The 25,127-nt window shown below is 39.4% G+C and overlaps 2 protein-coding genes across 10 annotated transcripts in view; one reads left to right on the top strand and one right to left on the bottom strand.

Annotated features, from left to right (window-relative positions):
• Positions 1-8,222, top strand: part of dot1l (DOT1-like histone H3K79 methyltransferase) — a 72,231-nt gene extending 64,009 nt beyond the window's left edge. For 4 of the 8 annotated variants that reach the window (XM_078424101.1, XM_078424098.1, XM_078424097.1 and 1 more), the window contains 2 exons: positions 2,949-3,561; positions 4,098-8,222. In XM_078424101.1, coding sequence (XP_078280227.1) covers positions 2,949-3,532 — 584 coding nt within the window. In that variant the 3' untranslated portion in view covers positions 3,533-3,561; positions 4,098-8,222. The remainder of the gene's footprint in view (positions 1-2,948; positions 3,562-4,097) is intronic. The other 4 variants (XM_078424103.1, XM_078424102.1, XM_078424105.1 and 1 more) reach the window with 2 other exon arrangements.
• The window catches only part of plekhj1 (pleckstrin homology domain containing, family J member 1), a 40,343-nt gene that overhangs the window by 7,855 nt on the left and 7,361 nt on the right, over positions 1-25,127 (bottom strand). The window contains exons 3-7 of one of the 2 annotated variants that reach the window (XM_078424109.1): positions 24,772-24,838; positions 16,635-16,725; positions 12,900-12,963; positions 10,786-10,869; positions 6,321-10,222 (exon numbers count right to left, since the gene is read on the bottom strand). In XM_078424109.1, coding sequence (XP_078280235.1) covers positions 10,813-10,869; positions 12,900-12,963; positions 16,635-16,725; positions 24,772-24,838 — 279 coding nt within the window. In that variant the 3' untranslated portion in view covers positions 6,321-10,222; positions 10,786-10,812. Of the gene's footprint in view, positions 1-6,320; positions 10,223-10,785; positions 10,870-12,899; positions 12,964-16,634; positions 16,726-24,771; positions 24,839-25,127 lie in introns of those variants that run through there. The other variant, XM_078424110.1, reaches the window with a different exon arrangement.

Raw genomic sequence — 25,127 nt, 5'->3', positions numbered from 1 at the left:
ATAGCACTCTGTGGTATCCATTTTGTGAAGTACTGCTTGAGTTCCATGATGGAGCCAACAGTTCAACACTTTCCTTGGATCAATGCCAGTTATTGCATGTGATCCTTGTTATAACTGCTAGAGCTGAATTGACTAATTTCTTCCCCCACCTGGACTCGCACCTATTTCGCCCCTTCCCTGCTCTTTCCACCTACATTCCTTCCTCTAGCTTTGCAATTCGCAACTCTTCAATCCTTTCTGTCTCACACCTTCGGTCTTTTCATCTCTGGCCTGTCCAACTATCTGCCTATCAAAACCCCCCTCATCTGTATACACCTCTCACTTGCCAGCCTTTGTCCTATCCCTCCTCTCTTCCAGCTTTCTTTCCCTCCCCCTCTTCCCCCCACACAATCGGTCTGAAGAAGGGTCCCTACCCAAAAGAGCACCTATCCATATTCTCCCGAGATACTGTCTGACCTGCTGAGTTACTCCAGCACAATGTTTTTTGACTAATAGTTGGTTTTGCCTCTAGTTGTGGGGTGGATGAGTTCTGTACATAAGAATGTAATTAATATGATTAGACTAACAGTTAGAAAATATAGTGGGCTTTTCATTTTTATGATTTGTAGATTTTGAAGTAGAAACTCGTAAATTTATCAAATATTTTTAAAATAAATGAGTCCATTTAAATATAGGCGTATTTGAATTTAAAGAACGGTATTGTCTGTTCAAAAAACTTTATTCCCTGACTCCATTAACATTCTCTTCACTTGATCGGCCACAACGCCATTCTCAAAAGTACACCATCTATTGTCCTAGTAATCTGTGAGGCAAATGTAAAACCATTGAGACTCTTTCCCCCAATTAGTTTGCTTGCTTTTAACTAAAGTGCCACTGGAGGCAGTTTTGTAGTCAAAAACCAAACCATTGCAGATATTGGAAATCCCAAAATAAAATTGGTGGTGGGAGAAAGAGTTGAGACACAAAAAACTGCAGATGTAGGAATCTTGAGCAAAACGCAGTGCTGGAGTAACTCGGTGGGTCAGGCAACATCTCTGGAGGGAATGGATGCAAGACAGGAATGGTCTGCATGTTGGGGACGATGTTGCTTGACCTGCAAAACTGCAGCATTTTATGTTCTTGATGATTGTTACTTTGCTGTACTCATTGTCACATGTGGGAAAAACGGGTCCATTTCAGGCTGAAGCCAATTTCTTTTATGTATGAGTCAGTCATTTAAATTTTTTGTGCATTTTTGTTGCTTGAAACGTTGCACTATTCACTTTGGCTTGTCCAATTTGCTTGTTGATCTGCTATTATGTTCCATTTAGACTTAATGTAAGTTCTTAAAGACTTTTATTTAGTTAGACTTAACTCATGGATACAAATATCCAAGGGAGGTGAGGAAGCATCTGTGGAGAAAAATAGAATTAATGATTAATCGTAAGAAATTCCATATGAACACCTTTAGCTTCTGCCCTGGTAAGAGCTGTTTTCATGCCACTTTATTCCAACGCTTCTGGCCTTTTCAAGATACATCAGTCATCCTTACCGCGCCTTGCTGCCTTACGGCGCCAGAGACCCGGGTTCGATCCCGACTACGGGTGCTGTCCGTGCGGAGTTTGTACGTTCTCCCTGCGTGGGTTTTCTCCAAGATCTTTGGTTTCCTCCCAGTCAATAGACGTACAGGTTTGTTGGTTAATTGGTTTGGTGTAAATGTAAAATTGTCCCTAGTCTGTGTAGGATAGTGTTAATGTGTGGGAATCGCTGGTCAGCACAGACTCAGTGGGCTGAAGGGCTTGTTTTTAAAGCAACAAGGTACTTCACTTGTACAGTGTGATCTCAAAAATGTATCTCACATCATTGCACTTTCAGATTCTCAGGCTTTGTATTTTGAATTTTCACAAGTGCTGCTGGAACAAAGTGACGGATTAACTCTGGGTCAGGCTGCATCTGTGGAGGGAATGGATTGACAACATTTTGGTTCGTGATTCCTCTGAAAAAGGATGCTGATCCAAAACATTGTCTGTCCTTTCCCTTCAGAGATGCTGCCTGACCTGCTGAGTTACTACAACACTGTTTTGCTCAAGATTCCAGTACCTGCAGTTCCTCGTGTGTGCACCTGAGAAAATGAATTGAACTTGTTCAAAGCAGTTTCAAGTATTCTCTGCTCATTAAACCAGCCAGAGGCCATTGAAACAAGATGTGAAAAATTTCACCTCTGCTGGAAACATTCAGGTCATGCTGCATCTGTGGAAGGGGAAACGGGAAAAAAATTCAGGTTGAAGAACTGAAACAACTCTTTCTGCACAAATGTCATTATATTGGTGTCAGCACCCAGAGCGTTTGCCTCATCGTGGAGTGAGGCACCACGATGTTTTTTGTGGTGTTTTTCTTTTTGTTTTTCAAACTCTATCTCATTATACTTCAACCCTGATTTGTTTCCCAATGTATTGTGAACTCCAATGAGTTCAGTTATGTTTTTAAAAAAATTACACTTGGGTATCTTGACCAAAAAACATTTCTGATGATGCATAAAATGATTTTAAATGACGTAGCCAGCTTTATTTGCTGTTATAAAATTAAACTGAATTCCATGCACTTTTGGTATAACCTAAATGCACACAACATTATGAGGAAGTATTCCAAGGGTGGAGACAGGAAGGAGAAAAGCATGGTGAATAAAGATACTTAGTGTGTGGTTAATCCAAATAATATCCAAGTTTAAAATAAGTCTGTTTTTAAGTTTAGTGGGTTACAAACACATTTCCGTTGTAAATGGTAGGTTTTGATGAAAAAGGAGAGTTGCTTTGCTTTGGGTAGCCTGAATTGTTTTGCTGTTTTTTAAATCTATTTTCTTTTGCTTTAACTGTGCTTGCTGGCAAAAAAAAGAGCCCTTAGCTGCTGTAATGATGCTTTGCTTTCTGCTAGACCAAAATCTTTGAGCTGTTTTTTCTCTTCTGTTTTAGGTATTTTTAACCATGTGGTGCCTTCAGTCTCTTCTCATCAATTTGGAGCCAATTTCAGCAATGTTCCAGTGTCTAGTAGCACAATATTAAGCTTTAACCCACTACCGTCTGTTCCTGCAACCTCCCAGTCATTTCTTTCCGTCTCTTCCAGTACATTATCTTCCACCGATAGTAGAGTTAGCCCTTACCTTTCCCAAGCACCTCCACAGTCCATGCTTAACATACCTTCCCCTAATATTGCCTTGCCTCCGCTCCCTCCATTGTTAAATTCAACTAGTTCTGACCCCTCGCTCTTCCGGACTATGTCTTCTGTTAGCGATGGATACTTGCCTCCATCCATCTCTTGCTCTTCTACTACTTCACTTCAATCTGCTCACACCGCATTAGCCTTGAAGCTTGCGTCTTTGCAGCCCAAAGCATCTCACCCTTCCTTCACGGTGCATCACCCACCTCTGCCACATTCAGCTCTTGCACAGGCAGCACCTCTAATCCCTCAGTCTGGTACAAATACATCTGCAATGTGGGTCACACTTGGCATGCAGCCTCCTTATGCTACACATTTCTCTGGGGTTAAGCCTCGATAAGAACTTGCGTACTTTATCAGTCTTATAAGGTAAGGTTAGAAAAATGTGCAAGGTTATAACTATATCAATGTGTGCAGCTGTGTTAGTAATACCTTGATGAAATGCAAACTAAGCAGTGTTTTGAAAATTTTGGAAAATAAAGATCATTTTAGAAAAGTTCTGTTTTTCTTGGGGTACCAGGTGCGCGTGCTTGAGACCTGAACTGAAGATAGATATCACCATCGATTTAAAAAAAAAATTGCGACAAAAATTGGCTGGTTTTATCTTGTTTTCAATTTGGTACTAGCCATCTGTAAAAATCACTACATTATGATGGATTGAAGACCAAAATTATCATATTGACTAGTGAGGTTTGCTCAGTAAAAATAAAATCATTAATATTTCATTTGTTATTAAATTGAATCTGGTGTGTGTTAAATGTCCAAATTTAAAGATGTATCCAATTTTTCAACTGAGCGAATGGGAAGATTTCCCCCTCTATTTAACTTCATTATTTGTCTTTGTATCTGAAAAACCAAGTTAATTGTGGAAGGTAGATAATGTACATTTCCCCTTCTATCTTTAGGTAATTAGGAATTCTACCTCAAAACAATGTGACCTATGCAAGGACAATGTGGACCAAGTTCATCCACTTCCATCAAACTAAAGGTGCTTGAGTAGCCCGCAAACATTGTTTTGCTTCTTTACTACTGGAAAATAAAATAAAATATATTCTACTGTGAATTGGTTTGTGTTGCTGCAAAAAAAGGCTCCTGTTGTACAGCATTTAAAACAAAAACTATTTATCTTCTTACCAACTGATTGGGGCTAGTTGTTGTTCCAGCAAGCCTATAGAGGCTTTGAGGTGTGGAGTGCTGCACACTCCAGCATTCATTTGTTAACCTGCTGTTGGTGCTATTTTAATCATCACAAACTGCCTCTGTGGGTTCTGATCCCTGGTGCTTATTATTCTGAAAGGTTGATTGCTGAATTGTTTGCCGAGAATTTCTCAGCAGCAGATAATGTCCTTGTAATATCTTGCATCACTTTAAGCTTGGTACGATGCAAATATTGCTGAACCATGAATTTATTTTATACAACTATGATCGTGCTCCTTTCTTCCTCTGCCTCTGGTCTTTTGTATGTTAAGTGATAGGTTATTAAAACACGGAAAAATACTGTCCTCACTGTCATTCTCTTGTTAATTTAACGGTGTTTTTTAGCATTGTAAATTGCAGTTCAAACGATGTAATCTAATACCATTAGATAAATTTATTATACATTTTAATTATTGCTGTGTATAATTTTAATTGTAAACAATAGCACATTGGTTTTCTGGTGAGCTTAGTATATAATGAAGTGTAAATGTTACCATTTTCTACGCATTTTGTTTGAAAAATGTATTATGTACAAACAACCCATGAAAGCAAAATATGAATAGACTGAAATTTAACTTAAAATGCAGTGGGATTTCATAAACTTTGTCATTTTAAAAATGTATTTTAAACATTTCTTTTTCACAGTTTTGTACATTAATAGTGGGACATCTTTACTAATGCAGTTTTTTAAGTACCTCAAGTTTTTTTAATATCCTTACAAAAGTTTAACTTTCTGGTTTAGGAATTCAACATTGGATTCTGCTTGAAGCTATTTTTTTCTTTTATCAAATAATTTTAAATACTTTTTTTATAGAGGTCTGAAACAAAGAAATTGCAGTGATTTTTTATGTAATTGTATTCACTAACCAAGCTGCAGTTAAGACCAATGCCAAGCATTTTTTTAAATTATAATAATGTGATTGGAATCTGTAGCAGAGTGACTTAAAAGGTTTTGTAGGCCAGCAAAGAGCTGTGCTTCCTCTGCGAAGCTTCGTATTTATTGCATTACAGCACATAGGCGCCCATGAATGAAAAAAAATCTTTATCCAACATATTAAGTAAATATTAAAAGCTATCAGGGGAGTTGGGTCGGGGAGGGACTGGTCCTCGAGTCCTGCTGACTGTTTTGAAACCACATTGCAGTTTAAAAACATATTTTACCTGAGGGAATTAACTGTTTTTGCTTTGGAATGTCTAGAAAGTAGTTATAGTGGTGGTTATGTGGGAATTTGAGTTTGTGACTGAGTAATTGTAATAAAATGAAAGCTTGTAAAAGCAGAAATGTTGGCTTATTACGTTATGGGGATTTGTGGTTCTGCTAAGATAAATTGACATCAATGTGCATGCACCTTTTCTGCATGATGCGCACTAAAATAGTGACATGTCTTGCAGGTACATGCTTAGTGCTACATTATGCACAATGTAATAAGTGTTCCAGTGCAAACACTGGACACCTTCCACTGGTTATCAGCTTGGGTGCGTAATCATAATTAATACCTTGACATTTACTTGAAGTTAATATTTATTCAAGTTTAAAATACCGTAATGCAGTACTGTAGAATTTCCCTTTCTCTATTCTGGCACATTTTCGGGCAAGGCCCCATGAAATGAGGCATAACCTTTCAGGAAGAATGAGATTGCTCGAATGTAATCTTTAATTTTCTTCTTTTTTGAAATAATCAAAAGGACAATTGGGCTAGGAAATAGTTGCCCACATTCAGATTTCAAGTCTGTTGCTGGTACAGATGCAATAGTTACCATGTGTTATTAACTTGCCTGTTGAGATATAAGTCAAATAAATCCAGAGTTCGATTCTATTAAAATAGACACTAAAACAGTAAAGAAAAAAATCAGATTTATCCAAGATTAGGTTCTTGGGTTGAATTTCAATCAAAAAAAGCACCTACTTTGTAGAAACCAGTGATATTGACTGTTAACTGCAGTTTAATAAATTATGCCCATCAATTATCTACAGGAAAGTTATGAATTCGTTGTAAATCTGTCTTTTTATACAAAGTGACAGACAACATTCACACTAGTACTTGGTAGAAAGCCAGTAATGAGTAAACATCAAAATAATGGCAGGATGTTCTCATAAGTAGCCTTAAATTTGTAGGTATATTGAGGTGTAATTACATGCTGTGAAAACTGAGCCATATAACTTAATAGAGAAAAGATGCATTTACGTCATTTTATGCCGGTTTCTAATAATACAAACTGCTTTTACAGACAAAGTCAGTTTGTATAATCCGTCAGGGGCGCCTCTAGCATGCAGAAATTGTATGAGACTTGCCCCTTTAGAATAAAGCATCTATTGTAATCTGTACACTATTTATCGAGTTCAGTTTATTGTAAGGAAAAATGTATAAAGTAATACCTATTATTTTAATATATATTATCAAAATGCCTGAGATATATTAAAAACTATTACATAATTTTCTTTAGTATATCTAAATACTTTGGAGAATTTTTTTCTTCTGTTTGTAATAAATTGTGCATTTTCTATTTTGGAAAAAGTAATCTAACCCGTTCCAAGTCTTTCTGTGAACCCTCAAAAGGCACAGATGACATTTTTTCAGCACTGAAAGATAATGTCCATCATATGCTGGATTTTCAATGTTAATTACATTTTACACTTCCCCACATGCACTTAAGGGTATTTGAACATAGTTTAACATTTTTTTTAAATGCTTCTGTTGGGAAAAATGTTTTAATCCTCTTTGCACTGCATTCGAATGAGCATTTAAAGCAAAGCATTTGTAAATAACTAATTTCATGTTTTAAAATATTACAATTTATTGTAAATGGTGCATCAAGAATCCTGTTTCGGGTGAAATCACATGGGTGCTCTAACTACTAGAAATTAATCACAGGTAGTACAAAATGCAATAAATGCCATAAATATAAGTTTGCTGTGATTGCAGACTACAAAAGGGATTACAATATACTGTGTTAAAACTCCTGATTATTTCGGGCACATATTATCCCCAAAATGTTTACATATAGAGGAGTTTGGATTAATAGTTCCTTTAAAAAGGTGCAAGAATCTGAATCTTTTAAATGTTTTGCCATTCAACTCCCCCATACTAGCTTTTAACACGACAATATTTGCATCATTTTCGATCAGATTACATATCCTGTGTAAGATGGACGTTATCTTTAAAAAACGCAAGTGGAGGATGAACCAGATGTTCTTTGCACTTGTACAATGTAGTGTTTTTTGTGTGGCTATAGCTAATCTTGTATAATGTTGCTTGGTGTGGAAGGGCAAAGAAGCTATCCTAAATAAACACAATGTTAAGGAAATAAAATCTGTGGTCATTTAAAAACTTGATTACACACAAGTCAGCCAGAATGTACAGATGAGAAGCTAATGGCGCTCAGGAATTGTCTTGTGGTTATTTTGGCATTGCTGTAGAATTTGAAATGTAACTAAATATTAACATTAATAGCCAGTTTATTTAGCTTTTCAATTTCTTCACAATATAGACAGTGCATTTACTGTGTGGTAGGGAAGGGAATGCTTTTGTGATTACAGTTGCCTACTGCTTATTAAATTTTGTGAAACATGTGAAGATTAAATGGCAGGCATTCTAAAGACCTTGTAGTGTTTATGTAATGTTATAGTAAAAGTGCTTCTAATTTTTTTGCCATTCCACGTGTTTCTGGGGTTAAAGTACTGTAAATCCATTTAAGTTGCAACTACTAAAATGTTAATTTTTTTTGAGGAATTTCCTTGACTTGGCCGTTTTGACATTTTTATCCCAATTTCTGATCTTTTGTTGCTGGTGTTAATTTTGCCAAGAATTTAATGCATTTGTTTTCTTGCTTTTAATAAAGTTGTGTATTTCTAAATATATAATGTGTATCAATTATTGCAAAAAAAATTATTGTAGTTATAAAACTTGTAGGGAGGAAAAATATAACTCAAATGTAGCTAAGCAAGAAAAGTAGTCATTTCCATCTGGTGCTCGGTTTTATTGCTTAAAATGCAACTTGCATTCAATTTTTTTCCATTGCCTGGAATAGTGCCAAGTGGAGTAATGTTAATTCTATAAAATGTTTCTGAATAAGTCACTTTTTGCAACAAAAAATATTGTAAACAAAAATATTTAAAATATACAGGTAGTGAAAGGGGTCATTTCACCTTTGTGTACTTGATTTGAAATGCATGGAGATTGTTCATCCAGCCACCAAGCAATAAATCTCAGTTGATTAGTGGCCGTTTTGAGTTCTTGGACTAATAGCTAAACTCCATCATTGATAGCCATATCTCCCTTAAGCTCCAGAATTCAGTTTAAAAAAATCTTGACTTTTCTCATTTAATACCATTTTGATCAAGCTTTTGGACATTAGTTGTATCATCTGCACAGTGATAATTTTTGTCTGATACTGCTCCCAAGATCTGCCTAAACATTCTTTGTGGTCACAGTATACAAGAGATCAACCAACACCATGCAGGGAAGAAATGAACAGAGAACAACAGCACTCGAGTAACTCAGCAGGGCAGCAGCATATCTGAAGAACAGGGAAAGGTGGACCTGATACGTCACGTATCCATGTTCTCCAGCACTTACCAGCATCTGCAGTAGTGTGGTCGTAACAGAAGCAGCATCAAAAAGTGGGAAGATATATTGATGTAATGTTACAACTCCAACTCATTAGATACTTTTACTAAAAAAACAGGTGAGGGATTTCATTAGATTGGCATCTTCAGTAACAAATATAAATACTTAAGTTTGCCCCTCCCAGTTGCTATCTGAAATCATTAACTGCAGCTGGTTCGAAAAATCACTTGTTTAACTTACCCAGTACATGGAATTTAATGAAAGTCTGAGGACAGTGAATTTGGTAAATTAAATTAGAAGACAAAAACAATGGAAGATGAGATAGCACAGATAAAGATTCCTATTAAACATAAAAAATAGGTGCAAGAGTAGGCCATTCAGCCTTCCGAGCCAGCACCGCCATTCAATATGATCATTGTTGATCATCCAAAATCCCTGCTTATTCTGGTTGGCCTATATTGCATGTGTAAAATGTTTGGAAAAAATACCTTTACAATCCAATGTCTTCAGTAATGGGTGTGGCCACTTGTCAGTTTAATCGATCCTTCAGTTTATTTACCAATAATGACTTTTTTCTGAAGTGTTTACATTCCACTTTATTCCCTATTTTCCTTAACATTTATAGAGAATGAAAACCAGTTATTTTCTCATCCCAAAACATCACCCATTCCTTCTCTCTGTCCTGCTGAGTTACTCCAGTTTTTTGTGTCTATCTTTTGTTTTATTTTAAAGCAGGGACTATCTTGCTACAATGAAAGTTGGTTCTGCAGATTAGAAATGAACAATTAGATTTAACAACTGCAAATTTCAAATTATGTTTAGTTATATAATTTGGTTAAGGAAAGCCCCATTGAATTGGAGTAACTATCCAAGATTCAGTACATATAATCTACAGCCATAAATCAAGTCAGAATAATTGTTTTTAATTGTGCAACCAGCTACAAATTAATGAAACCAACAGAAATGTTTAAAGTTCAGAGTCCATTAGATACAGGGTGCTCTGCTAAGGAAATCCCAAAACATCTCATGCAAACATCAACATTTAAAAAAAAGTATGTAATATAAATAGACCCAATTCACGTTATTTATAAATGTTAAATTACAATCACTTGTACACCAACTCCACCACTGCTGCATTCTTTCCCCCTCCCAATCCCTCATACTTTACACAACATGCACACAAATTCACTTTGACTAAAAAATATCATGGTGTGGGAAAGTTGAAAGAACAATATGGTTAGAAAATGCAAGAGGTCCAAAAGAATCTGAAAAAGAAAAAGTGAATTTTAGGCTTTTAGAATTTGTGATCTGTCAAGCCCTTAATTTTTGGAACATCTAGCATGCTTAGAACAAGATTCTTATTTTTTAATCATCTTGTTCATTAGTATGTATTTTCCAGTGAACCTACTGAGTTTAATGCGAGTGTGAAATTTTGGGATGTACAAGTGGTCACTATGGACCCAGGCTTCAGTTGCAAACCTTGCCCCTCATTTTAAGTGTATGGGCTCAGCCTCCTTCACTCCAGGGAAAAGAGTCACAGCCAATCTATTCCGTCATAGTTTAAGCCCTCTGTTCTTGATAACATGGGCCGAAGGGCCTATTTCAATAATATCTCTAAACTACCATCTACTGCCTTTTAGTAAGAAAAAAGTATCACCACACTCTGCTTTTTGCCTTTAAAGCAATTTCCTGTCTACCTGATACTAATTTTTAACTTGATAGGTACCAGTTATCCATAACATCTTCCAGCTGTGGAGAGGCGATTAGGTGTGATATTAGAGTTTCACTATCTTGAAGGTGGAAAGCTGATAAAAAAATCCATAATTACCATCACAGTACCCATTGAATACAGTCTCTATGATCTGGTTTGGAATCTTATTTCTTCTGAAATTCCATACTGCTCCAGTGGATCCTGCAGTTAAGAGAGTAGGAACAAGCATTACTCCAAAAATGAGAAACGATCACTCAGCGGGGCTTCACTGCATTATTTCACTTCCCACAATAGAAATCCCCAAACAAAATTCTAGATTCCAAATGATAGCACAGCAGAGTTGCAGTATATTTATCCTCGCCAAATTTAAGTTTACAGGTACAGCATAGAAATAGGTCCTTCAGGTCCATGCCGATCATCGATCCCACAAGCTAACACAAACTGAACTAAGAGCTGCTTATAGTTAAGGTACCTTTAATGAACAGAATTTTCTATGGAGAGGCTTAGTTCAATGAGAAACTTCAGGCTTAAATCTAAATTAAAATGCAAGTCATGAACTGGCTAAGAGCCAGGGAAACTACTTTGAGAGTTATGATAGTAAGCAAGCAATGGGCAACTTAAAAATAAAGTTTACAAGTTACTTATATCCCACTAAAGATTGTATTAGATTGAAGTTAAAGGCTCAACTGTTTCAAAACCAAATGAGCTTGAACAGTAGGGTGATTGTTCAAAGTAGGATATGAACAGTTTGGCAAGAAACAAAACCATTGTACTAGTTTTTATATATTGGTCAAAGATTAACTTAGTTAATGTGGATGTTTCACAGACTGAGACCAGAGAAACTAACATTGGGGAATAAAGAAATGGTGGAGAAACAGGATACTTGCTGGAATATTGGAATAAATGAGTTCAAGGAAATTAGCCTTATAAAATGCTAGTGTCTCAGAAATTAATGGGATTGGAGGGTGTTAAATCCCCAGGACTGGATGACTTGCATATTAGGGATTGATGGTAATGGTATAAGGTGATGCTTCGTTGTCATCGTGCAGAATTCCTAGATTTTGGAAGAGTTCTCACAGATTGGAAAGCAGCACATATAATATTAATTCAAAAAGGAGACCGAGAGAGGGAGAGAAAGCTGGAAACACTAGGCCAGTTAGCTTGACATCAGCAGAAGGGAAATAAATAAGTTAAGGCAAAGGAGCAGAATTAGGCAATTTGGCCCATCGAGTATGCTCCGCCATTCAATCATGGCTAATCAAATTTTCCTCTTCAAGCCCATTCTTCAGTCTTCTCACTGTAATCTTTGACACTCTTACTGATCAAGAACCTATCAATCTCCATTTTAAAAATACCCAGTCTCTTTAAGGGATGTGGGCTTTGATCAACAACTTCCCCATACTTGGAACAAGGAACTGCAGATGCTGGTTTACAAAACACACAAAGTGCTGGAGTAACACGGCAGGTCAGGCAGCATCTCTGGAGAACATGGAAAGGTGACGTTTCGGGTTGGGACCCTTCCGGCCAATTGTGGTTGATGGTGGGAGGGGGAAGAAAGTTGGAAGGACAAAGCCTGGCAAGGGATAGGTGGTTACAGGTAAGGGGGGGGGAGGGGTTGATGGGCAGAGTTGTGAAACCAGAGGAAGGAATCTAGGGGAGGGGGAGCAGAGAAATGATTGCAAGTCTAGGTGGGGCACAATGAATGTAGAGTGGGAGGAAAAGGTTTGGTTAGTTGCCTAAAATAGGAGAATTTTATTATGTTCATACCACAGTGGAATACGAGGTTTTGTTCCTCCAGTTTGTGTGTTCTCAATCTGGCAATGAAGGCGACCCAGGTTAAAAAGGTCAGTATGGCAATGGGAGGGAGGGGGGGAAGAGAGAGAAAGAGTTAAAATGGTTAGAAACCAGGACATCCGGTAGGTCTTGGCGGGCCAAGCACGTGTTCGGCAAGATGATCAGCAAGTCTACGCCTGGTTTCGCCAATGTCAAGGAGGCCACATCGGGAATGAGGTTATTGGAGGTGAGTGTGAACCTCTGTCGCGCCTGGAAGGTCTACAGCTTGCAACTCTCCTGTCCCATTCAGAGGTCATTCAACTAAAATATTACTTTAAAAAAAAAAGAGATACAACATGGAAACAGGCCCTTCGGCCCACCGTCTGAAGTTAAAGGAATTCAATTTATTTTTTAATAGTAATGAATCACATTTTGAAAGCTTATAAAAAACAACTCACTTTTCCAGTTATTTCTTTAATTTCATTTCGGTAAAAAATTAAACTTTTCCGCATGTATTCATAGCTGTAAAACAAAACCAATTAAAATCTATAAAACCAAAACATTGAAAAGTTAATACCATATTTGAATCGTAATATTTTCACACCCAAAGCGTTAAGTCAAATCTTATTTCCATAGGCTCGTCATCTTTAATCTAGGCCAAGGGAAATCAAGAACCAGAGGATACGATTTAATAGGCACCCAAGGGGCAAATTTTCATGGAGGGTGATGGTATTATGGAATGAGCTGCCAGATGAGATAGAAACATAGATAGTAGAGGCAGGTACTATAACAACATTTAAGACATTGACAGGTACAGGAAATGGAGGGATATGGGCCAAACCCAGGGAGGTGGGTCTAGTGCAGATGGGAATCATCCAGAGTTCATCAACATAAACTGAATGGCAGTACGACTTCCCATGATACACCGATTAGGTCCTATACCACAAAAACTGACAGCTGGCAAAGTCGTGCTTCAAGCATTGCCTGGCTGTCAAACCCTTATATATTTCAAATGTCTTTAATTGCTTCTGAGTGTCAGACATTCAAACAGTTAGAAATAATTCACGTATTTTAAATGTCATTTAAAATGCTAAAAGTAGAATTAGCTAAGAATCCAATTAATTTATAACTAAAAGGGAACTCCATTTCTCCTCTACCTTCTTTTCTGCATCCTACTATCTTTACTAATATCATTAGGGTTTGGTGCTGTGCCTAGCACCAGTAAACAAGTCCACACAGCAAAGGCTCGGGTATCTCAGCAAGGTGGAGCTCCACGAGACTCTACACAGAGTCTGGCAGCAAAGTGAACCGACAGATTCAGCATTCAAATTTTATCAGCAATTCAAGGGTGGCACGGTGGCGCAGCGGTGGAGTTGCTGCTTTAGAGCGCTTACAGAACCAGAGACCGGGTTCAACCTCGACTACAGTCTGTACGGAGTTTGTACGTTCTCCCCATAACCACGTGGGTTTTCTCAGAGATCTTCGGTTTCCTCCGAGATCTTCGGTTTCCTCCCACACTCATAGAAACAGAAAATAGGCGCAGGAGGCCGTTCGGTCCTTCGAGTCAGCACCGCCATTCATTGTGATCATGGCTGATCGTCCACAATCAATAACCCATGCCTGCCTTCTCCCCATATCCCTCGATTCCAGTAGCCCGTAGACGTCTATCTAACTCTCTCTTAAATCCATCCAGTGATTTGGCTTCCACTTCTCTGTGGCAGAGAATTTCACAAATTCACAACTCGCTGGGTGAAAACGTTTTTTCTCACAGTTTTAAATGGCCTCCCCTTTATTCTAAGACTGTGTCCCCTGGTTCTGGACTCGCCCAACATTGGGAACATTTTTCCTGCATCTAGCTTGTCCAATCCTTTTATAATTTTATATGTTTCTATAAGATCCCCTCTCATCCTAAACTCCAGTGAATACAAGCCTAGTCTTTTCAATCTTTCCTCATATGACAGTCCTGCCATCCCAGGGATCAATCTCGTGAACCTACGCTGCACTGCCTCAATTGCAAGGATGTCCTTCCTCAAATTAGGAGACCAAAACTGTACACAATACTCCAGATGTTGTCTTACCAGGGCCCTATACAACTGTAGAAGAACCTCTTTACTCCTATACTGAAATCCTCTTGTTATGAAGGCCAGCATTCCATAGAAACATAGAAAATAGGTGCAGGAGTAGGCCATTCGGCCCTTCGAGCCTGCATCGCCATTCAATATGATCATGGCTGATCATCCAGCTCAGTAACCTGTACCTGCCTTCTCTCCATACCCCCTGATCCCTTTAGCCACAAGGGCCACATCTAACTCCCTCTTAAATATAGCCAATGAACTGGCCTCAACTACCTTCTGTGGCAGAGAATTCCACAGACTCACCACACTCTGTGTGAAGAAATGTTTTCTCATCTCAGTCCTAAAAGACTTCCCCCTTATCCTTAAGCTGTGACCCCTGGTTCTGGACTTCCCCAACATCGGGAACAATCTTCCCTCATCTAGTCTCTCCAACCCCTTAAGAATTTTATATGTTTCAATAAGATCCCCCCTCAGTCTTCTAAATTCCAGCGAGTTTAAGCCTAGTCTATCCAGTCTTTCTTCATACGAAAGTCCTGCCATTCCAGGGATCAATCTGGTGAACCTTCTCTGTACTCCCTCTAAGGATAGAATGTCTTTCCTCAGATTAGGAGACCAAAACTGTACACAATACTCCAGGTGCGGTCTCACCAAGGCCCTGTACAACTGCAGCAGAACCTCCCTGCTCCTATACTCAAATCCTCTTGCTATGAATGCCAACATTCCATTAGCTTTCTTCACTGCCTGCTGTACCTGCACGCCAACTTTCAGTACAAGGACACCCAGGTCTCGCTGCACCTCCCCCTTACCCAACCTAACTATTGAGAAAATAATCTGCCTCCTTGTTTTTGCCGCCAAAGTGGATACCTCACATTTATCTATATTATATTGCATCTGCCACGCATTCAACCTGTCCAGGTCACCCTGCAACCTTCTAACATCCTCTTCACAGTTTACACTGCCACCCAGCTTTGTGTCATTCGCAAACTTGCTAGTGTTGCTTCTAATTCCCTCTTCCAAATCATTAATATATATGGTAAACAGTTGCGGCCCCAACACCGAGCCTTGCGGCACTCCACTCGCCCCTGCCTGCCATTCTGAAAAGGACCCGTTTACTATTACCCTTTGCTTCCTGTCTGCCAACCAATTTTCTAACCATGTCAACACCCTACCCCCAATACCGTGTGCTCTAATTTTAGTCACCAATCTCCCTTGCGGGACCTTATCAAAGGCTTTCTGTAAGTCTAGATACACTACATCCACTGACTCCCCTTCATCCATTTTACTTGTCACATCCTCAAAAAATTCTAGAAGATTAGTCAAGCATGATTTCCCTTTCATAAATCCATGCTGACTTGGACTTATCCTTTTACTGCTATCCAAATGCACCGTTATTACCTCTTTAATAATTGACCCCAGCATCTTTCCCACCACCAGACGTAAAAGTCTGTAGGTTAATTGGCTTGATATAAATGTAAATTGTGTGTAGTATAGTGTTAATGTGCAGGGATCGCTGGTCGGTGCGGACTCGGTAGGCCAAAGGGCCTGTTTCCGCGCTGTATCTCTAAACTAAAAGATTTGAGTTTGATTCCAAATCAGGGGTCCTCGACTTGCTTCTTTTCAAATATATATATATATCACCATATTTATAAAGTCAAGGTATTTACTTTCATTGATGGAACATGGAATTCATTGCTGATTAAAATTCTGTGCAATAAATAACTTAAATGATATTATAATTAAAACATGGAAAGCATTAAATATATTTTTTCAGGAAGCTAGCGACCACTTCAAATGCTCCACTGGTTTTTCCTATATTAATATTCATCACAGCAGTCAAGCTGAACTTTGTCTCCACCATAAATTCAACTGCAAGTTTTGAGATATCTAAATGACACTAAATTCAGGACCCTAGATGACCCTACAGTCATTAGAAAGAGGTAGCTGCTTGACAAGTTTAATGTAAACAAACTTAAAATGAACTAGTTACTATAATGTTAGGTTGTGCACTCAGCAGCTTTGATAAAATAAGCCCATAAGTTATTTTAACAAAGGTCTCTCGGTTAAATGCTCTAAGACTACAGGAATAAAGGTGGCAAACAGTGCCGTTCACTTACATACCTAGCTTTTGTCAAAGCTTCAATCCACTCCTCGCATTCTTCTTTAGTTTCACACATAAATGAATATTTTCTTTCTGGCTCATCTACAAATACTGCAATCAAATAATAAAAATCAATTATAGTGGAGTTGTTAAAACACCGTTTATTTGGCTGTAGTCATCACCACTCAACATTTATAAATCCTCTGAAAAAGAGTCCCAAACCAGAACATCGCTTATTCATGTCCTCCTGAGAAGCTGCCTGAGTGACTGGTTACTCCAGCACTTTGTGTCTTTTTCTGTCATCCAGCATCTGCAGTTTCATGTTTCGTCAATATAATTTCACATCAGCATTTTGTGCAAATTGGTTATTTGCTGTGCTTCAAGGATGCCACACACAAATTTCAACATGCAGATTGAATAACTAAAAAAATCCCATTTATTAGTGGGATAGTGAAGGTCAATGGCAACCTTAGTAAATTAATGTGTGTTGAATATGCATGTGTTACAGTTGTAGATCTCAATATTAATTATTTCGCAGGGAGACAAAAAAACTGCAGATGCTGGAACCCTAAGCAAAACAAATTGCTGGAGGAACTCTGAGTCAGGCAGCAATGTGGTAGGGAAGAACTTGGAACAGTACAGCACAGGAACAGGCCCTTTGGCCCACAATGATCATGCCATACATGATGCTAATTTAAACTAATCTCCTCCATCTGAATGCGATCAACATCCCTTCATTCCTTGCATATCCAAAAGCCTCTTAAATACCTCTTAAGACTGAAGGGTCCCGACAGATGCTGTCTGACCCACTGAATTCCTCCAGCACTGGTTTTTATATCATAAGAGACTGAATGTTTAATAACTATAAATACTATTTTGCAAAATACAAATAGAAACCAATAAAAACATTGAACTAAAGAAAAAGAAAGCAGAAACCTGAAGTTCTACTTAAAGCATGCAAAGTTCAGGCATTCATTGCTGTTGCAACCCACCAAACCCGAGTCAATCTCAAACACCCATCTACACGAATCCCTTTTTATTCTCCCCTCAACCACTCACCTACATACTAAGGGCAATTTACAGTGGCCAAATAACCTGAAAGTCTTCAGCATGTGAGAGGAAACAGGAGCACCTGGAGGGAACCAACAGTCAAGGGAAGACCATGCAAGCTCCAAACATGCAGCAGTGGAGATCAGGATTGAACCTGGGTCAATGGAGCTGCAATGTTGGCGGTATTAATCTGGGATAGTGAACATAGTGGAAAAACACAATTAAAATGAGACAAAAATGCTACCTCTATAAAGTGTATTTTGCAACTAAATATAAACGCTCCACTATCTGACACAAATAAATATAAATTTGGAGTTACAAAAACTCGAGTTGCAACATTGTAAATGTGTCAGAAACATCATTAAAGCAGCAGACTTTCCTCAAACAAGCTCGATGGTATCATTAACAAACTACAGGTGCTCATTCCCCAGGTTTAGAAGTCTCAAGAAACCATGCCAGCACAACGTGGTGTTGCATTGATTCGAGCTCAAAAAAATGTAGCCTTGAACATTAGCACTTGTACAAAAGTTCTGTACTTTCTTTTTCTGCATAATCATATTTTGTGAAAGCAGATGGCAGTTGAAGTGATAAGTTATCAACACAAGGACAACTATAAAGAAAGTGAACATTTTTAGAATTATGGCAGTCTCTGCCCCCAATACCACATCCCCCCCTGAGAAATAAAACATTTTCTTAACTGGACAAAATTGTTTTTTTTGCCGCCAAAAAAAAGGCCTTTTGTTAGGAAGATGCTGTTGGGACACAATTACAAACACAGCACACCAGATGAAAAAAAATCTTTGTTGACTGCAAAGGCAGTATAAAACCAAGTTGTATTGACTAATACCTCAATTGTACATCTCTAGTGCACAAACCCCTTTCCTCACCTCCACCCCTCCCCCATCTTTCAGTCTGAAGGGTCTTGACGCAAAACGTCAACTATTCCTTTTCTCCGGAGATGCTGCCTGAGTTACTCCAACATTTTGTGTTTATCTTCTCCACTATAATGAGGCAATCTCCTCCAAAAGCTATAAAAGGCAGCTACAGTAGAAAATGGAAAAGATATTGGGATCAGTTCAATATTTTTGGAAAATTTCCCTAAGCAGGTAAGCAGTTTATTTAGCCCGATGGTGCAAGCACTGCCACAAATTGCTCAAGCGGAAATGTGTTCAATATCTAGTCACAATGGTTATTTAAAAAAATCAACAACATAAAGAAAGAATAATGATCACTGAATTGTGGAAGGCAACATCAGTCTCTGAACTAGAGGTACAACTGTGGGTTGAAGCACCAAAGGCAACATGCAATAGAGACAGCGCCCAATCAGAAAAGTAATAGGGAAAAGGGAATAGAGTAAGGAGTTCCAACCTCATGTATAGAATCTTCATCGAACTAATGCAAAGCCTAGCAAGGGAGGATTCACTACCGATTCCGAGTACGGTGAAATTGCCAGATGGGCAACAATAATCATAAAGTAGTTCCAATTTTGATGCAGGTAGTTCTGCCTTTAACGAGGGTTTCCAAAACACTAATTGGATGTAATATGACTGATGAATAGGGAAAAAAATATTTGTATTATGAGGGCCGAACTTATAAACAGATTTCAATATAGAATGAGAAAATTTAGGCTTATTATGCTGAGAAATATATTCGGCACTATCTTCCCCATTGCTCTATCATACTCGAGTTTGAACTAATGGTACCTACTTATGGTATGTCTAATCTGTCTGATCTGTTTGGATAGCATGCAAAACAAGTTTCGATCGCCTAGCTTGGGGTCGGAGAGGAATTTCCCGGATTTTTTCCCAAATTGGCCTGGGTTTTTTATCCGGTTTTTCGCCTCTCCCAGGAGATCACTCAGTTCTTTTGGGTGGGCGGTTGGAGCAGCGGCCGGGCGGTAGGTTTAGTAACCGAGCGCGGGGCTTTGTTTGGAGAGTATGACTGCCAGGGCAGTTTTTTGTTCTGGGTGTCAGATGTGGGGAATCTGGGAGTCTGATAGTCTTCCAGACATCCACATCTGCGCCAGGTGTGACGAGATGGGGCTCCTAAGGGACCGTATTAGGAACCTGGAGCGGCAGATTGATGACCTCCGTCTGATCAGGGAGAGTGAGGAGGTTATAGATAGGAGTTACAGGGAGGTGGTCACTCCTAGACCACGGGAGGTAGACAAGTGGGTCACTGTTAGGGGGGGCAAGGAACAGAGGCAGGGACTAGGGAGTACCCCGGTGGCTGTACCCCTTGGAAATAAGTACTCCTGTTTAAGTACTGTTGGGGGGGACAGCCTACCTGGGGGCAACGACGGTGCCCGGGCCTCTGGCAAGGAGTCCGGCCCTGTTGCTCAGAAGGGTAGGGAAAGGAAGAGGAGAGCAGTAGTAATAGGGGACTCTATAGTGAGGGGGTCAGATAGGCGTTTCTGTGGACGCAGTCGGGAGACCCGGATGGTGGTTTGCCTCCCTGGTGCCGGTGTCCGGGATGTGTCTGAGCGTGTCCAGGATATCCTGAAAGGGGAGGGAGAGGAGCCAGAGGTCGTGGTACATATAGGTACCAACAATATAGGTAGGATAAGGGAAGAGGTCCTGAAAGGAGAATTCAGGGGGCTAGGAAGAGAGTTAAAAAAAAGGACTTCCAAATTAATAATCTCAGGCTTACTGCCTGTGCCACGCGATAGTGAGAATAGGAATGGAGTGAGGTGGAGGATAAATACGTGGCTGAGGAACTGGTGCAGGGAGCAGGGTTTCAAGTTTCTGGATCATTGGGACCTCTTCTGGGGGAAGTATGACCTGTACAAAAAGGATGGGTTGCATCTGAACCCGAGGGGAACCAATATCCTGGCGGGGAGATTTGCTAAAATAACTGCGGAGACTTTAAACTAGTACGGTTGGGGGGAGGGACTCAAACACAGATAGCTAATAGGCAGTGTGTGAGGCAGGAGGCAGAAAAGGGAAACACTCAGACCCAATATGTAGGAGAGAAAGAAGGGAAAAGAAATAAACTGAGAATAAGAAATGATGGGTCCCTTAAATGTGTATATTTTAATGCTAGGAGCATTGTAAGAAAGGTGGATGAGCTTAGAGCCTGGATTGACATCTGGAAGTATGATGTTGTGGCGATCAGTGAAACATGGTTGCAGGAGGGTTGCGATTGGCAATTAAATATTCCAGGATTTCATTGTTTCAGATGTGATAGAATCGGAGGGGCAAGAGGTGGGGGTGTTGCATTGCTTGTCAGGGAGGATATCACAGCAGTGCTTTGGCAGGACAGACTAGAAGGCTCGATTAAGGAGGCTGTTTGGGTGGAACTCAGAAATGAGAAAGGTTTAGCAACACTTATAGGGGTGTATTATAGACCGCCAAATAGGGAACGAGAATTGGAAGAGCAAATATGTAAGGAGATAGCAGATATTAGTAGTAAGCACAGAGTGGTGATTGTGGGTGATTTCAATTTTCCGTATATAGACTGGGAATCACATTCTGTTAAAGGGCTGGATGGTTTGGAGTTTGTAAAATGTGTGCAGGATAGTTTTTTGCAGCAATACGTAGAGGTGCCTACCAGAGAAGGGGCAGTGTTGGACCTCCTGTTAGGAAATGAGATGGGTCAGGTGACGGAGGTATGTGTTGAGGAGCCGTGGTTTTCCAGGGAAATTGGACACTTGGTTCGGAAAAAGAGGGAGATACACAATAAATATAAGCGGCAGGGAGTAAATGAGGTTCTTGAGGAATATAAAGAATGTAAAAGGAATCTTAAAAAGGAAATTAGAAAAGCGAAAAAAAGATATGAGGCTGCTTTGGCAAGTAATGTAAAAGTAAACCCCAAGGGGTTCTACAGATATGTCAATAGCAAAAGGATAGTGAGGGATAAAATTGGTCCATTAGAGAGTCAGAGTGGACAGCTATGTGCTGAGCCGGAAGAAATGGGGGAGATATTAAACAATTTCTTTTCTTCGGTATTTACCGAGGAGAAGGATATTGAATTATGTGAGGTAAGCGAAACAAGTAGAATAGTGATGGAAATTAGGAGGATTAAAGAAGAGGAGGTACGGACACTTTTGAAGAATATAAAAGTGGATAAGTCTCCAGGTCCTGATAGGATATTCCCTAGGACATTGAGGGAAGTTAGTGCAGAAATAGCAGGGGCTATGACGGAAATATTTCAAACGTCATTAGAAACAGGGATGGTGCCGGAAGATTGGCGCATTGCGCATGTTGTGCCTTTGTTTAAAAAAGGTTCTAAAAGTAAACCTAGCAATTATAGACCTATTAGTTTGACGTCTGTGGTGGGAAAATTAATGGAAAAGATACTTAGGGACAATATATATAATTATTTGGATAATCAAGGCCTGATTAGAAACAGTCAACATGGATTTGTGCCTGGAAGGTCATGTTTGACTAATCTTCTTGAATTTTTTGAAGAGGTTACCAGGGAAATTGATAAGGGCAAGGCTGTGGATGTTGTCTATATGGACTTCAGTAAGGCATTTGACAAGGTTCCACATGGAAGGTTGATTAAGAAGGTTAAATCGTTGGGTATTAATAGTGAGGTTGCAAGATGGATTCAACAATGGCTGAATGGGAGATACCAGAGGGTAACGGTTGACAATTGTATGTCAGGTTGGAGGCCAGTGTCTAGTGGAGTGCCCCAAGGATCTGTGTTGGGTCCACTGTTGTTTGTCATTTACATTAATGATCTGGATGATGGTGTGGCAAATTGGATTAGTAAATATGCAGATGATACTAAGATAGGTGGAGTAGTTGATAGTGAGGTAGATTTTCAAAGTCTACAGAGAGACTTGGGCCTTTTGGAAGGGTGGGCTGAAAGATGGCAGATGGAGTTTAATGCTGATAAGTGTGAGGTGCTGCATTTTGGTAGGACAAATCAAAATAGGACGTACAGGGTAAATGGTAGGGAATTGAGGAATGCAGTGGAACAGAGGGATCTGGGAATAACTGTGCATTGTTCCCTGAAGGTGGAATCTCATGTGGATAGGGTGGTGAAGAAGGCGTTTGGTATGCTTGCCTTTATAAATCAGAGCATCGAGTATAGAAGTTGGGATGTAATGTTGAAATTGTACAGGGCATTGGTGAGGCCGAATCTGGAGTATGGTGTGCAGTTCTGGTCGCCAAATTATAGGAAGGATGTCGACAAAATGGAGAGGGTACAGAGGAGATTTACTAGAATGTTGCCTGGGTTTCAGCACGTAGGCTACAGAGAGAGGTTGAACAGGTTGGGTCTTTATTCTTTGGAGCGTAGAAGGTTGAGGGGGGACTTGATAGAGGTTTTTAAAATTTTGAGAGGGACGGACAGAGTTGACGTGGGTAGGCTTTTCCCTTTGAGAGTGGGGAAGATTCCAACAAGGGGACATAGCTTCAGAATTGAGGGACAAAGGTTTATGGGTAACATGAGGGGGAACTTCTTTACTCAGAGGGTTGTGGCTGTATGGAATGGGCTTCCGGTGGAAGTGGTGGAGGCTGGCTCGATTTTATTATTTAAGAGTAAATTGGATAGGTATATGGATAGGAGGGGATTGGAGGGTTATGGTCTGAGTGCAGGTAGATGAGACTAGGTCAGGGAGAATGGTCGGCGTGGACTGGTAGGGCCGGACAGGCCTGTTTCCATGCTGTAGTTGTTATATGTTATATGTTAAACCCCAATACATGTGACAATAATAAAGCAAAACCTATTATTGTTATACAGAGGTACAGTAAAAAGATTTGTTTTGCATGCTATCCAATTTAATCTTATAATTTTAGACAGATACCATCAAGCCAAACGCAAGTACAATAGGTAGAGTAAAGGAAATGATAGTTCTCAGCATTGTACTGTAATAGTTCCAGAGGCAAAGTCCAATATCTGCAATGGGGTAGAGATGAACTGGGTTATTTTGGAACAAAGTTTGGAAATTGACAGGCGGAATAAAGCTATCTGGGGTTGGGGGGGAGGGGGGGGGAGAGCAGTCCAGGGTGATTTCACATGACCTGCCCGTAGTAATTGGACACCATTGTCTCTCAAGAATTCAAGCTGCTAGCTTCACCATGGGTGGCCGTGAAAATTAACAAGCAATCTCTTCCATTGAGAAGTATGAAATTATACTCTATTAAACAATGTAATGTCTAGCCTTTAGTATTTTTTAGCTTAAAAATAAACGTGACTATTAAAAAGGAATGTGTTTGAAAATCCTGTGGGAAAAGTAACTTTGTTATTGCAAGTCTGAAACTGTCACAAATTCCACAGATTCACCACCCTCTGGCTCAAGGTACGTCCTTTCATTCTGAGGCTGAGCCCTCTGGTCCTACACTCTCCCGCTAGTGGAAACATCCTCTCCACATCCTTTCTATGCAGGCTTTTCATTATTCAACAGTCGACCGTTGCAAGTTCCTGTCTAATATCATCAAAGTTGGCCTTGCCCCATTTTGGAACTAACTTGTGGACCTGCCCTATCCTTATTTAAAACTAATAGAACCGTGGTCACTGATTCCAAAGTACTCACTCTTAAACACATCAGTCACTCGCCCAATTCCTTAAAAGTAGGTCAAGCTTTGCCCTCTCCCTTGTCGGGCCCTGTACATTTTGCCTGAACACATTTGACAAACTCCACCCCATCTAAGACCTGGGACTATGGCAGTCTCAGTCTCATATTGGGCAATTTAAAATCCTACACTGTGATAACTCTTAATCTTAATTTTATTTCATTCACATGTTTAAACTGTAATGTTTTATTCTTAATGTTTGAATGTTTCATGTTTTATTCTTAATTGTTTACTGTATGTCATGTTGTTACTTGCGAGCAGAGCACCAAGGCAAATTCTTTGTACGTGTACATACTTGGCCAATAACCCTTTTCAAAATTCAATTCAAATAGTACACTCCCAAAGAGATCATCCCCTTTTTATTTCTGAGCTCCACCCACATAGCCCGACTGTACGATCCCTCAGTAATGTGATCTCAGACTATTACCGTGATGTTCTTAATCAATAGCATAATATTTTGATGCTGTATATTACATTCAACAACCTCGTTAATATGCATCACATTACATCAGAGAAGTTAATAATTATCCATGTTCACCTGCCAATTATTACTAACAGGAAATAGAAGTAAAAGTCAAGTTACCTAATGAGAAGGCAGTGTCATCTTCCTTTTGGATTTTACACTGCTCAAGTAACAAGGCACCAACGGGCTGGTAAATAGATGGCATCAGTGTGTTAACATATTTCTCAATACAAACAATTGTCAAAATTGCTACTGCTTCCTTATTGTCAACGTGTCCGCCATCATTCAGCTGGCAAGTTCAGCAGACACGGAACAAATATAGAAAATAGAACACTACGGCACAGAAACAGGTCCTTCAGCCCACAATGTCCGTGCCAGACATAATGCCAAGTTAAACTAATTCCCTCTGCCAATATATCAATGAATAACCTACTGAGCGATTGGGCTTGTATACACTGGAATTTAGAAGGATGAGG

The sequence above is a fragment of the Rhinoraja longicauda genome, chromosome 28, assembly GCF_053455715.1.
Source record: "Rhinoraja longicauda isolate Sanriku21f chromosome 28, sRhiLon1.1, whole genome shotgun sequence".
NCBI lineage: Eukaryota > Metazoa > Chordata > Chondrichthyes > Rajiformes > Arhynchobatidae > Rhinoraja > Rhinoraja longicauda.
The sequence above is the reverse complement of the archived record's forward strand: the minus strand, read 5'-3'. Positions and strand labels throughout refer to the sequence as shown.